This window comes from Leptodactylus fuscus, chromosome 5 (assembly GCF_031893055.1).
Source record: "Leptodactylus fuscus isolate aLepFus1 chromosome 5, aLepFus1.hap2, whole genome shotgun sequence".
NCBI classification, from domain to species: Eukaryota; Metazoa; Chordata; class Amphibia; order Anura; family Leptodactylidae; genus Leptodactylus; species Leptodactylus fuscus.
In genome coordinates this window covers 97,096,372-97,111,905 of record NC_134269.1, presented here as the reverse complement: position 1 = coordinate 97,111,905, position 15,534 = coordinate 97,096,372, and the positions used below count along the sequence as shown (strand labels likewise).

The 15,534-nt window shown below is 39.3% G+C and overlaps 1 protein-coding gene across 2 annotated transcripts in view; it reads left to right on the top strand.

Annotated features, from left to right (window-relative positions):
- SHANK3 (SH3 and multiple ankyrin repeat domains 3) overlaps positions 1-15,534 on the top strand; it is a 252,283-nt gene that overhangs the window by 196,402 nt on the left and 40,347 nt on the right. For both annotated transcript variants that reach the window (XM_075273797.1, XM_075273796.1), the window contains 5 exons: positions 4,652-4,765; positions 4,918-4,993; positions 5,530-5,612; positions 6,786-6,910; positions 8,571-8,706. In XM_075273797.1, coding sequence (XP_075129898.1) covers positions 4,652-4,765; positions 4,918-4,993; positions 5,530-5,612; positions 6,786-6,910; positions 8,571-8,706 — 534 coding nt within the window. The remainder of the gene's footprint in view (positions 1-4,651; positions 4,766-4,917; positions 4,994-5,529; positions 5,613-6,785; positions 6,911-8,570; positions 8,707-15,534) is intronic.

Here is a 15,534-nt window from a genome sequence, read left to right as displayed (position 1 = left end):
CCAGGTAGTGTTAGCAGAGTTACTACAGGCAATACTCCATGGGAAAAAGTATGCAAATCAGCTTTCCTCCAAAAAGGAAGCACATTTTCTTGTGTTAGCTGAACCAGATACTCACACTTGTTCATTTGGGGGGGGGGGGGGAATCTTTGGTTTATCTGTAATGAGAATTTTTTTTTCCTTTTGGAGGACAGTTGGTTGGCTTGATAGAATTTAGAATTTTGCTTGATAGAAATTATAGCTGCTCAGTTATAGCAGTTCAGTTATTACGGTATTATATTTAATAATTTCATCATTTATGATCTGTACTTGTTAACTGGTTTCTAAGTAGGAGTAAAGACATTACCATTTGGATAAAATAGTGTAGCTGGAATGATAATATTGAGTGTGGAAAAAATGCTGTAAATACAGTGGTAATAGTTTAATTTTGTCAGTTACCAAAATGAAATGAGTAAACAATTGAGAAATATTTGGTGTGACCATCCTTTGGAGGAGGAGTCCTGGAAGTAATGATACGACACCCAGAATGCCCAGATCCCAACACAGTCTGGGATTACATAGAGACCAAAGGAATTGAGCAAGCCTACATCTACAGAAGCTCTATGGTCAGTTTTCCAAGATGTTTGGAACAACCTCCCTGCTGAGTTCCTTTAAATACAAATGTAGCTACAAGAATTGATGCTGTTTTGAAGGCATAGTCCGAAAGTTAGGTCACGCCAAATATTGATGTGATTTAGATTTGTCTTTTGTTAATTTACTTTATTTTGTTAATTGACAAAATTACACTATCAAATGCAAATATTACCGTAATACTTCTATTTTTGAAGTTTACCGCATTTTTTCCACACCTAGCTAAAATTTTTGCACAGCACTGTATTAGGACTCAGTTTGGCCATAATGCTAATGCTGTGACAAAAACTGCAGCGTTTTCTAGTGAATACCATCCATACATTCCGGAAAAATTCTTGCAGCGGACACACTGCAATTTTCAAAACCGTTGCGATTTTGGAAATCACAGCATGTCAATTAATTATATCTGAAACGCTGGAGGTTTCCCTATAGATATAATGGAGGAAATCTCTGTGAATTTTCTATGAGAAGCTCTTTGGGAAAAACCAGTGATTCGTTGCCGCCATGTTTTTTTTCCCGCAGCACTTTTATGATGTGGCCCACTATGTGGAGTCTTAGCCTTAAAGAGTTTTGTACTTGCTGTATCCTGGATAAATATATCTTAAATGGCGTCTGTCACCTGAGTGAAGCATATTAAACAAGCACCATAGATCGGTCAGACTCGCATGAATATAATACTTTTTTCATTATGAAAATTTGGGCCTCGTTGTAGAGAGATTCAATTATTTAAGAATATGCAGATAAGCAATCTGGAGCATTTTGGGCGGCTCTGTTGCTCCAAACTGCTATTCTCAGACACTGTTCTACTCCTTCCTCCTTCATTCTTTAAGTGAAAGGGCCAGGTGAGATTTCAGCTTAGATCCCTGGCCCTGTCTCTCATAGAAGGAAAGGGGGAAGGCGGACGTACGAGAACAGTCTGGGGTATAGCAGTAATGAAAATGACAGGCATTTGTAATAAGCTTTTCTCTCATAAGGGACTCAAAGCTCAGGGAACATTGTGGAGAAGGAAAGTTAGTGGTTTGCTGTACAGGCACTCATTCACACTAACTCCCAGAAGTCAGTTGTTTTACAGGAATCCAATCAGCATATTTTTTGGACATGTGGGAGGCAGTACTTGGTGGAAACCCATGCAAACACAAAGAACATAGTAATTCCATGCAGATGTCGCCCTTGGTCACCTTCTAACCCAGGACTCCAGCGCTACAAAGCTGTAGTACTAACTACTGAGCCACCCTGCAGCCATTGGTCCTACAGATTTCTTATTTGCATATTCTGAAATGAATGAATATCTCGGTAATGGAGGAGCTATTTTTCATGGGGGGAGAAGTGTTAAAATTAGGTGAACTTGATCTAGCTAACTGTGTTACTGGTGTAGTATCAAGAATGAAAGAAGCTTTATTGGCACTTCCGAATAGATATTTGGCATTGCCAAAGCAAGTAAAGTGGGAGGAAAGACAGACTCCCTTTAATAATTGTATTATGAATAGTAATGTAGCTTTCTGGTCTACTTTGCATGTCAAGCCATCTCCATCTACCTGCTGTCAGTAGATGCAAATATTCTTGCTTACATCTAGAAGCTGAAAACCTATACAGAGCTAACACAAGTTAGTTATATTTAGTTATATGTCAAGTCATTGCAGAATATCTCCAATTCCAGGTTCTAGTACTGTAAGGTGGTCTTACAGGGGAAGGCTTCTTATAATACTGAGCGCTGATTTATGATATGTTTTTTGATCGCCCTTGTTATTTCTCAGTGCCGTGACATGCCGTGACCGTTCCTCCCATGCATTTTGCACCATAATGGCAGCACATACCCTGACAACGTGGGAGATATGCTGCCGACTAGTGATCATATTTTAGACCAGATAAAAGATGCGATCAGGCAACAAATAAGTGTTTGTTCATTTGGTAGTTGAGCAGAGAATATACGGTTTTCCTTCTCGTCCATCCAGTCATCGGTCTGTGTAATACATTCTTACAGACGGTTGTGATGGAAATGGTGCGCTGAGCAGTTGTTTCTCATGGCACAGTACAAGTAACAGAGGAGGAAGCTGGAGCTACGTTTTTGTTAATACGTTTTACTTTTACTACCTTCATCCCTATTTTGATCCAGTTGTTTTTCCCCTCTGCATGTTACATAAGATACCTTGTCCTTTATTCTCTTGAATTCTCTACTGTCTTCCTTCAGTTTTACATCACCTTTACAGTGTATTGTTCAATGATATAATGCATCATCTACCTTTGATTATTCCTGACTTTGTTTTAGCAAAACTATAGCCCCTCCACATAGATCTTCTTTCTGTGGAATAAAGAGCAGTAAGACAGACATTTCACAGCTCTAATATGTATCCTAATAGATAACCTTTTTATGTATTTTCTTTCATTTTGATTTATCATCATGTTCACTTGACAGTAATGTTAATACAATTATTGTTTGATATTAGGTAGGCTTATATAATTGTTGTTATATAATAATGAATGTACAATGTAGACAAAAAGAATCTAGGAAAATGATGTTATTTTTAAAGAGAGATCCAAAGTTATCATATGGTAATTTTTGGTAACTTCACACTTAAGGCATTCAGACACAGGAGATACAAGTTGGCAGTAATGGTTGACAGTTTCAGCTGGTTCATCCAATAGTTGTATCCATGTATCCAAATATTTCATAAAAGATCCCTTGCACTGCATGTCTCCCATCAGATTTCCAAATAAAATGAAGTCATTGAATTAGAGTTTTCAGGGCGTTCATCGACAGTAGTGCATTTAAGATAGTTAAATATTGGTATAGTTCACCTATGCACATTATGTCATGTTACAGAAAACAATCTGGCAGGTTGAAGTTTATTTAAAAGTGAGCTACGGCAAAATAGAGGTTTAAGGATAGGGGTAGTTTAAGAGAAATAATGAAATAAATTAAACAGAAAGACATGGACATAAAGTATCTCTGGAAGAGGTTGACAAACCTGGGTCATGTCCCAAAAGCAGGGGTTCTACAACCTGCCATTAGAACGTCTCATTACAATCACCGTTACTCTAATTGGAGAATTAGCATAATTATACATGTAACATATAGTTAATTCTAAAAAAAAATGTGGCCTGTCTCTTGTCAAGGCAGCTATTTCTAATATTTAGGCTAATAGGTCCAAGATTGTTGGACTTGTTGGTTTTAAGTTTTTCGACCATAGGTGAACATCCTTGAAAGGAACAAACAAGGCCACATGTGAAAATGCCTTTAGTAATGTATAAGCTGCAATACACTGTAATACCAATTGATCACTAGTAAACACTATAACGATTATTTTTTATTTATATGGTACTGTAATAGAAATATAACTTCCCCTACATTCTTTTTTTATTAGGAATGCAGTCATCTTCATGTTGATTGCTAAGAAGGGTTGCACATATACAGTCCCATTGTACTCCTGTGAGGACAGTCCTGTCTAAAGTGTAGTTGATGATGACCTACCCAAACCATCTGCCTGGCAAATCAGCTCTGTGTTCTCAGCTTCATATGAAAGATGTATGGCCAGATGAACTGCCTTCTGTCAGACCGCTGATTTAAGGGACTATTCTCATTTTAGACATTTCTTTAAATGTGTGATATATGAAGGTGCCAACGCTGGGGGCTGCAGGTTTATATATCTGGAGGATAGCGGTGCATGTCTGCAGCCCTCTCCATTCTCGTCTGCGGCAGTTAAAGGACCTCTGTTCTGGATATAGGCATGGGTCTTAGAGGTGGATCCTGCAGATCTGCCATAAATACCTAAGGTGGGAATACCATTTGATCTACACATTAGTTCAGTAATTGAACATATGTGAATCTAGATGCTTACATTTGAAGTCATAGATTAAAACTGAAAAACACAAGTGAATCTTCCTTTTCAGCACAATCTGCAGTTTGTGAAAAGTGTTCTATAAGGGTTCATCTAGTAACTTGGCATTTTACATTGGGTCCCTTTAACGCTAGGTTCACTTTATGAGTTACTATTGCCTCATTGTTTGACTGCTTTGCTGTTTACAGTGCTGAGTATTGGTGAAGGCGGATTTTGGGAAGGATCAGTGAAGGGTCGAAGTGGATGGTTTCCTGCAGACTGTGTAGAGGAAGTGCAGATGAGGCAGCCAGATCCACGTCAAGGTATGACAAGCATAGTGGTAACCAATGTGCACATCTGTTTGAGTTAAATGGAAAATTTCAGCTTGTATTGTATCAGTGGGCACTTTAAAGTTGTACATTAAAACATGGCAGGACTTCACTGTGACTCATATATAGAGGGCTCTGTCTTTTAGAAACTCGTGAAGATCGGACAAAGCGTCTCTTCAGACATTACACTGTTGGTTCATATGACTCATTCACTTCTCATAGGTAAGCAGTTTCTAATATATTTAGAAATATGTAAAATCCTAGATAAATTTAAGGTAGTCATACATCTTAGATCACTGATGGCGGGCTTCTATGATTATTCCAAAGCCCCTCACCCCAGTATTCTTGCATGTGTTCTCAATGGGAAAGTGGAGTAAGCGACTGTCAGACACCTACTGCAGTAGCCTTTCTCCTTTGAAAAATAAAAGGTCAGGCGTGCTGCGATCTAACAGCTTGATCCTTCTTTCCACTGACATATGTCATCAGGGTAGACATCCCATACACATTAGATGTTTGTCCAGTTATTCCTAAAGAAACAGGTTTGGATGATGTTCATCTAATGTGTATGGCTATTTTAGAAACTGAAAGTAGTAGGACCCATTTTAGGCATCTAGATTTTGTCTAGATTTAGTACAGCGTGTACAGGGTTAATGCACAAATTTGAGTACATGCCTTCTTAGCTTCATATTTGTGGAAAGATGGAAGCTTGGCTGGTCTTTAGAATCATTTAGAATGACCTGTTCTTTGGATTTTTGCAGTGATTATGTCATCCAGGAGAAAGTTGCTCGACTGCAGAAGAGGGAACTAGAAGGATTTGGTTTTGTGTTGAGAGGCGCAAAAGGTATGTCCACACATGCTATGTTATTCAACTAGGTACAAAGTAGAAAACTGTCAAATGGACTCTTTTAGAGTAGTATGTTTGATGTGAGAGTGTGGAAATCCTTTTCCACCACCTTTAAAGGAATTTGGGATTTTAGGAAAGTTTCATATGAGCAGGCAGTGATATAAAATAAAGCCCACACACGACCAAATAAAATTAATAAGGGTAGCGCGAGGAGGGGGCGTTTAATTTACAGTATAATATCACCTATCAGTGTGCTGTCTTGGTAAATGTCCAAGCAAAGGGGTTGAAAGTATAAATTTCAATAGTTCTGTTTGTTCATATAGGGTTGTATAATATACTAATGAGACTATGGTGGCTTCTCTCAGCCTGTTCCAGCTATTGGGAAACATGCAGAGTTCAGATTCCCTCTTTAACAGTTGGGGCTTATGATTCATAAAGGAGGGGATGGGAAATAAAGGAAGGTAAAGGGCTTAATAAACAGCAAAAGAACTGGAGAAAAAAATGCATGCCTCAAACAGAAGAGTCCTCACTGACAGTCTCCCCAGTCAGTGTCAGGAAAACAGGTAACGAAAAGTTGTCCTTGCCCCAAAGCAGTAGCTTTATGGAGATGGGCTCCTAGAAGGGTGATGAGGCTCTCTCAAGTTTTGAAAAATCACTCCACCCTTTTTTCTTTACTTAATGAGGCTTCCCTTCAATCTATGAGCATAATGAAAAATAACTTTTTCAAAAATATCTGACTGTGGGTACACTTGGGCTAAGCCACATCTGATGGAAACTCTTAATTCCTGTGGCTGCAACCTAAGTAAGGGTGCATTCACACGGAGGAAAATGGTGCTGAATTTGGTGTGGAATCCGCGCCAGATTCAGCGCTGAAAAAAAAGCCTCCTATTGACTTCAATGTGTTCTAACACCACAATGAATAATGCAAACACTTTTTGCTGTTAGATTTTGCTTCTTTTCGATTGTGTTTTTTGTGCACCATTTTTTAGCCACATTTTGCTCCTTGTAGCTTTAGCCTAACTCTCTGTTTTATGTTGCTGTACAGAAAAGACATACAAATGGAATAAATGTGTATTGTAAATGACAGGATAGATAACAATTGTGTGATTTTTATGTGAGAATTTCTAGTTGCAATTTGTTAACTTCTCATGAAATTAAATCTTCTTGTAGCAGAGACCCCGATTGAGGAGTTCACACCTACGCCAGCTTTCCCTGCTCTGCAATATCTGGAGTCTGTGGATGTCGATGGTGTAGCATGGCGAGCAGGCCTTAGGACAGGAGACTTCTTGATCGAGGTGTGGAATCCTTGTGCTGTCATATACCCGAAAGTCATATTCAGAAATGGTTGCTTTGTTGCTTTTTTGCCTCTGAAAATCGAAAACTGCCAGCAAACACGACATTCTATTGTCATAGAGTACTAGTAGAATACGCGCGGCTTCGCTCGTGGAAAGTATGTTAAATTATTGGTTATGCTAAAGTCAAATTTTCAGTGTCACACTGAAATTGACATTATCAGAGTTCTACAGTAAATCTTTTTTTCCACCTAAAATTTTCATTATTTTGGCATTTTACTAATTTGTCGTAACATTGATGTGAACAGCAACTTTTTTTTTTCAACAATTTTATTGATTTTACATATTCAATACATATTATGTAGTATAAACTATTACAACTATTTTAAGGAGCTGACATCTCAGTAATGAAAACCCCCTCACAGGCAGACTTGTGGAGTTGCCCATAGCAACCAATCAGAGCTCAGCTTTCACTTTACCTCAGCAGCCTCAGTGATGAAAGCTCCCTGTATAGTAAGTAATAATGACAATCTTACTATGAGGCAGTTTTCTCCTGACTAATATTGCTGCTCAGTAAGGCTGCTTACACACTACAGGATTTTCAGGGGTCTCCGGGCCGTGGATTCTACAGCTATATAGACTTCTATGGAGCCTGCAAAATTCACAGCTTTATGCACAAAGAGGTCTATGGAACCGCCAAATCCATGGCCTGGAGGCCCATGAAAAATACTGTAGTGTGCAAGAAACCACTAAGGATACCTGATGTCTTTTGTCAGTGCGTGTGCGTGTGTGTGCGCATGTATGTGATCCATGTGTATGTATGAGTGTGTACATGCAAGTGTATGGTCCGTGTATCCAATCTCATGACGGGTGGGACACTAGCGAGATCTGTATAGAGCGGGCTACTACATATTTTGAGTTTTATATATATATACATTGTAACTAACACAGTTTCTATAAATACATATTGTATAATGATGTTTCAAGCCAGTAAAACTGATGGCTGGACTTTGGTCCTGATTTTGGTTCCTACTTTTATCATTTCCACTTTTTAGAAAAACAACTTGACCTATGTAAATGTAATAGAAAGCTGAATGTGTACTGAAATCAGCTGATTAAGGGGTTAACTTGGGTCTCTTTACTGTACACCTGGCACAGCACATTACATTGTATAGAGGATCTGTCTGGTGTTGCAGATCAATCCCAAATGCATAAGACTGAGCTATAGAAACCCATGTCACCAGTCTAATAACCCATCATTATAAGGCTGCATTCACACGGAGTAAACGCTGGCGTTTTTTGTGTGTTTTTTGCACATAGCGCCGCGTTTACGCCGCGTAGCGTCGCGTTAACGCCACGTATACGCCGCGTTAACGCCGCGCTATTTAGCGGTGGCGTTGCCCGGCGTTAATGCGGCGTATACGCGGCGTTAACGCGGCGCTACGCGGCGTAAACGCAGCGCTATGTGCAAAAAACACACAAAAAACGCCAGCGTTTACTCCGTGTGAATGCAGCCAAAAAGTCTCCGAAAATCCCCTTCTCACAGCTAAACCATCCATACCTGCTTCTTTATAATATTCTACCTTTTACCTTGAAATTTTCTAGTTCCGAACATGTCTTAAGTTCTGGTTTTCCCTAAGAGTTCCTCATTTCTTTTCACCAGGTAAATGGAGTAAATGTTGTGAAGGTTGGTCATAAACAAGTGGTATCTCTTATTCGCCAAGGGGGTGCTCATCTAACCATGAAGGTTGTATCTGTGAGTCGCAAACCTGAGAGTGAGGAGGCCATGCGTAGGAGGGGTAAGAATATATTCATTTGTATTACTACAGTGTATGTTGCAAATGATTGTGAGGACAATATTTAGATTTTTGCCTGCAGTTCCTTAGTGCGTATTTGGTATGTTGCAAAGATTGTCTTTTATTAAATCTATTGTCTACTACACATCAATGATAAATGACAAACACCTGGCAATAAAGCCTTCTATTTCACACTAATGTACAGTTGTGTTGCTCTGGGGTCCTACAGGCTTAGTTTACTCGGTAGCAGTGATGATGTGCCAGTAAAGCTCAGTAGGGAGGAGAGTGGCAGTGACAGTGGATGCAGCCAGGTAGTCTGTAGGATGAGCAGTGTTTAATGTAGATAAAATCTGTGAGTATCTTATTTTTAGCTTAGTTTTTAATTACAGTATATTGAGCAGCCTCTGTAAGAATGTCCAGCACCAGTAAAATCCAGTAAAACTACATTAGATTTCTTGTGTGAGATACCAGATTCCTAGAATTTTCAGGTTAATAGGATTGGTTAACCGAGTATAATGTAGATTTAAAGATAAAGAAGAAGATATCAAACAGTTATAAATATACAGTAGATAACGTGTATGAAATTGCTTCTAAGCCTATATTACATTTGCATTAAGTGTCCGTCCAGTGCACATACTTTTTCCCATGGTGTTTTTTTTCTTGAAGAAAAAAAAAAAACACCCTAAGGCCAGCCACATGTGGCATTAACCGCAGAAAACACAGTGTTTTACAGTCTCTGCAAAGTGGATGGGATTCTAGCGAATCACATCTACACATTGCGGAAAAATATACGCTGCGGACATGCAATGGTTTTGGAAATCACAGCATGTCAATTATACCTACAGAAACACTGGTGTTTTCCCTATAGGTATAATGGATGCAGAAAGTGAAAAGCACTGTGGATAAAAACAGTGATGCATTTCTGCAGCGCTTTTTGGCTGTGGCTCACTGCATGTGGCCTTAGCCTAAAAATGCCTTCATTAATGTGTGTTTTTAATGGCATTTTTATTCTCACAGCATTTTTCCTTTATTCCATCTATAGGAAGCTCCTGAAAAAAAGTCATAAACCCCATGAAATATAAAAGAAAAGGCCACAGAAAATGCCACATATGTAAGGTTATTCATAATTTCTTATTGAATAACCTGTAACATTTGAACACATCGCTTATAAGGCTGAGGCCCCAGGTTTTGGAAATGCAGCTTTTTTTGTTGCAGATTTTATTGCGTTTTTTTTTTTTTTTTTAGCCAAAGCCACGAATGGCTACAAAAGAAATGGGAAATATATAGGAAGTTCTTGTACTTCCCCCTTCTGCTCAATCCACTCCTGGCTTTGGTTAAAAAAACCGCAACAAAATCTGCGTTTCCGCAATGTGGGGTCTCAGCCTTATGGTGTTTTTCACAGTAAAAAAAAAAAAAAAATGCTGAGATAGACATATATACTGTATATGTATAAAAATGGGAAAAAAACCCAATGTTTTACAGTCATTAAATCTAACGAATCCCATCCACACATTACAGGAAAATAACTATTGTGGTTTTGGACTGCCGGCGGTTTCCCTATAGGTATAATTAAAACAGAAACTGTCTGTGAAAAGCAGTGTGAGAAAAAACTTGATGCGTTGCTGCTGCAATTTTTACCTCAGTGCTTTTTACTGCGGCCCACTATGTGGGGCTTCAGCTTTAAAATCTGACACACAGGTCAATGTTTCTGCAGTGTGCAGGCAAGATTTATTAAAGGGGCTGTCCAGGTGAAAATGGACAACATCTTCAACTTTTAAATCAGCCGGGGGCATTAAAAATTTTTTTTAAATTTCATTCTCACATGTCCCTGATGCTCCGGTGTCCTATCACTTTGCTACTGAATGGGCCTCTTCCAGAGTTTAGCTCAAGTCGCCTCTGATTGGCCTCAGTGGTCATGTGACCACTGAGGCCAATCAGCAAATGCCATGCAATGTCACTACCTGTGACATCAAGGGTCTCTTCCTGAGGCCGCTGATTGACGTGGGGCCCCAGCCTTACAGTATATCATACAGAATTTTACATGGTACCACTACAAAGTTAAATTTGTCCGGCAAAAATCAAGTGCCCAGTATGGCTCTGTGAACGGAAAAATAAAAACATTATATCTCTTGGAAGTCAGGGAGACAAAAATTGAAAAATGCTTGTGGTGTGAAGAGGTTAAAATTATTTAACTAAAATATAGGATTTTGTTCAACTTCTTCCCACATTGTGACATGCGTTTACGTCACCGGTGGGAGGTAATTTTCCCACAGTGTTTTACATGTACGTCATTGTGATCTTGAGCAGTCAATAGAAATGAAGCTGTAATTGAGGAAACTCCAGTCCAAGGTGTTTAACCCCTAAAGCACCACAATCAATGCTAACTGCAGTGTGGACAAAAAGAAACCGCCTGCCAAGCATGAAAGTTTGCTGCTGACCGTGTTGTTTCTATTGCAGGCCCCCAGGGCAGGTCATGTCTTAGGTATGCCCTAACAGATGCTTATGTATTTTTACTGCAAACGGAGAAATGCATTTTCATATAGACCTAGGACAGTACAAAAAAGGTTTAGAAATGAAAGTCCTGTAAATAGACTCAATAAAATAAAAAAAAAGAATATAAATAAACAATTTTAAAAAAAATTCACAACACCAAAAAACACTGTAAACAAAAGTTTTTGATAAAATAAAAGTTAATGAACAGTTAAAACACATACATAGTACTTACCTAATACATACTAGGTATTCTCATTCTCGTAATGAACTATACAATACAGTTTATTGAAAAAATAAGAAAAAGAATGGTGAAATTGTTCCATTATACAAAGTATACAAGTGAGACTCTACAATATATGTACATAGAAAATATACCTTGGGCTACGGACCCACGTTGTGAAAACTCTGCAGTTTATAGTACCAGCAAAGACAATGAGATTTTGGTTAATTTCATCCAGAGTGGCAGAAAAGCAGCATGTTCATTTTAGCTTCGGAATTACGACCATTTTAATTTTGACCGTTTTCAAAAATGCCTGAGTTTTTGGAAATCGCAGCATGTCAATTATACCTGTGGAATAGCTGGCATTTTCCCAATAGATATAATATGGGCAGAAAAACCACAGAGAAATATGACTAGGCAATTGAAAATGGTGCGGGAAAAAACATGATGCATTTCCAACATGGTTTTTTTCTTGCTGCGTTTGGCTATGTGGGGCCTTAGTCTGAAGATTTGTGTGCACAAGTCCTATACTAACTTAAATGACTCTATATTTCTGCTCATAGAAAAGGGTAACACAATGCTGCAGGATCAGACTGTACACAGGTTTGTTTGTAGTCTGTACCTGTAAGGACAAAGGTCTAGAAGAAAACTGTATCTGGGGAAATAATGATCGTGCGTTAGATGTCAGTGTTCCTGATCCTTTGTTCTTACAAGATAAGACTAGAGATGAGCGAGTAGAACTCGATCGAGTAGGTATTCGATCGAATACTATGGTATTCGAAATACTCGTACTCGATCGAGTACCACTCGCTGTTCGAATGTAAAAGTTCGATGCAGAACCAGCATTGATTGGCCGAATGCTATACAGTCGGCCAATCAACGCTGGTTCTTCTCCTACCTTTAGAAGTCTTCTCCGTGCAGCTTCCCCGAGGCGTCTTCCGGCTCTTCATTCACTCTGCCAGGCATCGGGCCTGGGCAGAGCCGACTGCGCATGTCCGCTTGTAGTGCGGGCATGCACAGTCGGCTCTGCCCAGGCCCGATGCCTGGCAGAGTGATTGAAGACCTGGAAGACACCGCGTGGACGCTGCAAGGAGAAGACTTCTCGGAGGATCCAGCCCAACCCTCACTCGTGGACTTGGTAAGTATAATTTGATCGAACGTTGCCTACACCTGAAACGAGCATTTTCCCCCCATAGAGTATAATAGGGTTCGATATTCGATTTGGGTAGTCGAATATTGAGGGGCTACTCGAAACGAATATCGAACCTCGGACATTTTACTGTTTGCTCATCTCTACTTAAGACACTTCCAGAGGAGTCTAACAGTGGCTTAGTCCCATCTTCCTATTGAGTACACATGTGCTCACAGCCACCTATGGGTATAAGGGATCAGGAAGAATAACTATCGGAAGAATGAACACTTGGCTGACAGCTATGTATGGTGTATGTCCGGCTTCACTGTTCTATCGCTCTGCTGTATTTTTGCCCATCACATCTTCACTAATAAAAAGCTGACACAGCTTTAATGGCTCTTGCACGTAACAATGCTTTGGAATCTGATCTGCCATGTTAATTAATTCTTCTGGTTATCTACGATCATCACAAGTGTGTTAAGCGGATTCCTTTCATGTTTAAAGATCAGATGGAGTTCCTTAATCTCCCACATTTAATAGAAACACGCTTTTTACTTTGTGATGTTGAGACATTCTGTGACACTGTTCCTTGGCTGGCTTATACTATATATGACTCCCAGTTCTTTCATGTACATACCGTAAATACAGCAGTCAAAGAAAATTACGCTTTCTTTTAAGGAAATGCAAACATGTATTGGATTTTTATCAACTGAGTTTTCTTTGTGTTTTTTCTTCCCCTTCCTAGGGAAAACATTTGTGATTCCATAGCCAAACTTAACATGCTTTTTAGTTTTTGAAAATGCTACTTTTTCACTGCTTTCTTTCATGCAATGTCGGGATGAGATTAAACATGATCTCATTCACTTTGCTGGTACTGTAAAACCAGTGGCGGATCCAGGCTTTGCGGGGCCCTGGGCAATTGACTTTGGCGGGGTCCTGCTTACCGGGGGTATGGGGAGGGTCTGGGGGTTGGCAATTAGCCCTTGCTTGCTTGCGGGGCTGGTTAAGGAGTCGTGCTCCTAACCAACTTGCATTTTTCGCTTAGGTCCGGACCGCAGGGCCCCTCTGGCTTGCCAGGCCCATTTTTTGTGGGCTTCTTTAAGTATTTCACACTGACGCAATAATTTCGGAGTGAGAAATTTCAATATAACAGATTTCTATGTCTCTTTTACTCTTTGCTTGCTTATGGGCTGGCTGAGCTTAAAGGGGCTCTATCAGCAAAATTATGCTGATAGAGACCCACATATACGTGAATAGCCTTTAAAAAGCTATTTGAGCAGAAGTATAAGTACTTGCTTTATATTTACAATTCCTTTTGTAGCCATTCTTGGCTTCGGCTCAAAAAAACGCAGCAAAATCTGCAACAAAAAAGCTGCATTTCCGCAATGTGGAATCTCAGCCTAAGGCTAAGGCCCCAAGGGCCAAAACCGCCGCACTAAAGCGCTGTGGGAACAGCTCACACTGTACAACGCGATAGGCGCTGCTTTGGAGAAGGACGTACCTGACAGACTGTCAGAAACGCCCTTCTAACTGTAAAGCGCTATGGTACAGGGACCGATAGCGCTTTACCCGGGGCACAGATTGGGAAAGTCGATAGTGCGCTGAATTCAGCGCACTGTTGGCTTTCCAGCAGTATATGGAACTGCCTGTGCCCAATCTGATGAAAGGTCCTCTTTAAAGGATATTTCTTAAAAGTATACATTGATCGCGGCCCAGATTGCAGCATTTCCAGCCCGTGGGGCCCCGGCCTTAGTCAGAATATAGGTTGATACATAAGAATAAAATACTTTTGTTATGTATTATTATGATTCAGATTTTACGTAATACCATGTACTTGGTTGTCAACTCACTCTAAGCAATTCACACGTCAATATTTTGTAGTATTATACAAGCTGTATTATTCACCATTTTCTGAGACTAGGTAGTCGGTGACACAGCTTAGGTAAGATTAGTTGATGGAATAGTGAATCATACATGGCTGTTTAATGAGATACCTGTTGGTTTGTAGTTTGTTTGGTCTTTAAATCCTCTAGTCATATAACACTGGTGGGCTGCAATAATAGTCAGGATAAGGCTAGAGAGAAGTCAAAGCAGACAGACCAACCAGAGATGAGGTTGCAGGACTGGAAAAAAAAAAAAAAACCCTTCTCACCCCAGCCATGTTTTTTTGTTTTTTAAACTCCATCTTCCAAAAGCTATAAATTACACTTCAATTCACAAAGCCATATGAGGGCTTTTTTTTTTTTTTTCAAATGATATACTGGGAATCTGGAAAAAAAAAATTAAGAATGGAGTCTACCTGCATTTGTGACATTTTCATATGGGTTTGTTTTTACAGTGTTCTTTGTGTAGCAACAATTATATGTTACCTACGTTCTGTGAGTAGGCATGATCACAACAATACATAAGATATATCATTTTTTGTTATGTTTTCAGACCTTTACAAAATCCAAATGTTTTAAAAATAAAAATTCTTTGGGTTACCATGTGCTGAAACCCAGAACTTTTTATATTTCCGAATACAGAGCTGTGTAAGGGGCATTCTTTTTTGTAATTTATATCAATACCATTTTGAGGATTCTCTAAAATTTTGGTTCCTTTTCATACATTTTTTTGGAGGAAGGTAAAAGGGCAATAAGTGACTTTTCAGACTTGGGGAGGTGTTTTATGTTTGTTTTTGTCAATATTATATGTAATCTAGGAAAAAGAGATGATTTGGAATTTTATGTATCCTATTAATAAGTTTGTGAGTTTGTGGGTTTGTGAGTTTGTGTGTTTGGATGTTTGGATGTTCGGATGTTTGTTCCTCAATCACAGAAAAACCGCTCCACCGATTTGGCTGAAAGTTTCCACAAACATAGTTAATACACCCCATTGCGCAATAGGCTACTTTTCGTCACAATAGCGCACATACGTTTGTGCCAGGACCCCCACAAAACCCAAACTCACACCATCATCTCTGCAATCTCACACACTTTGGACCATA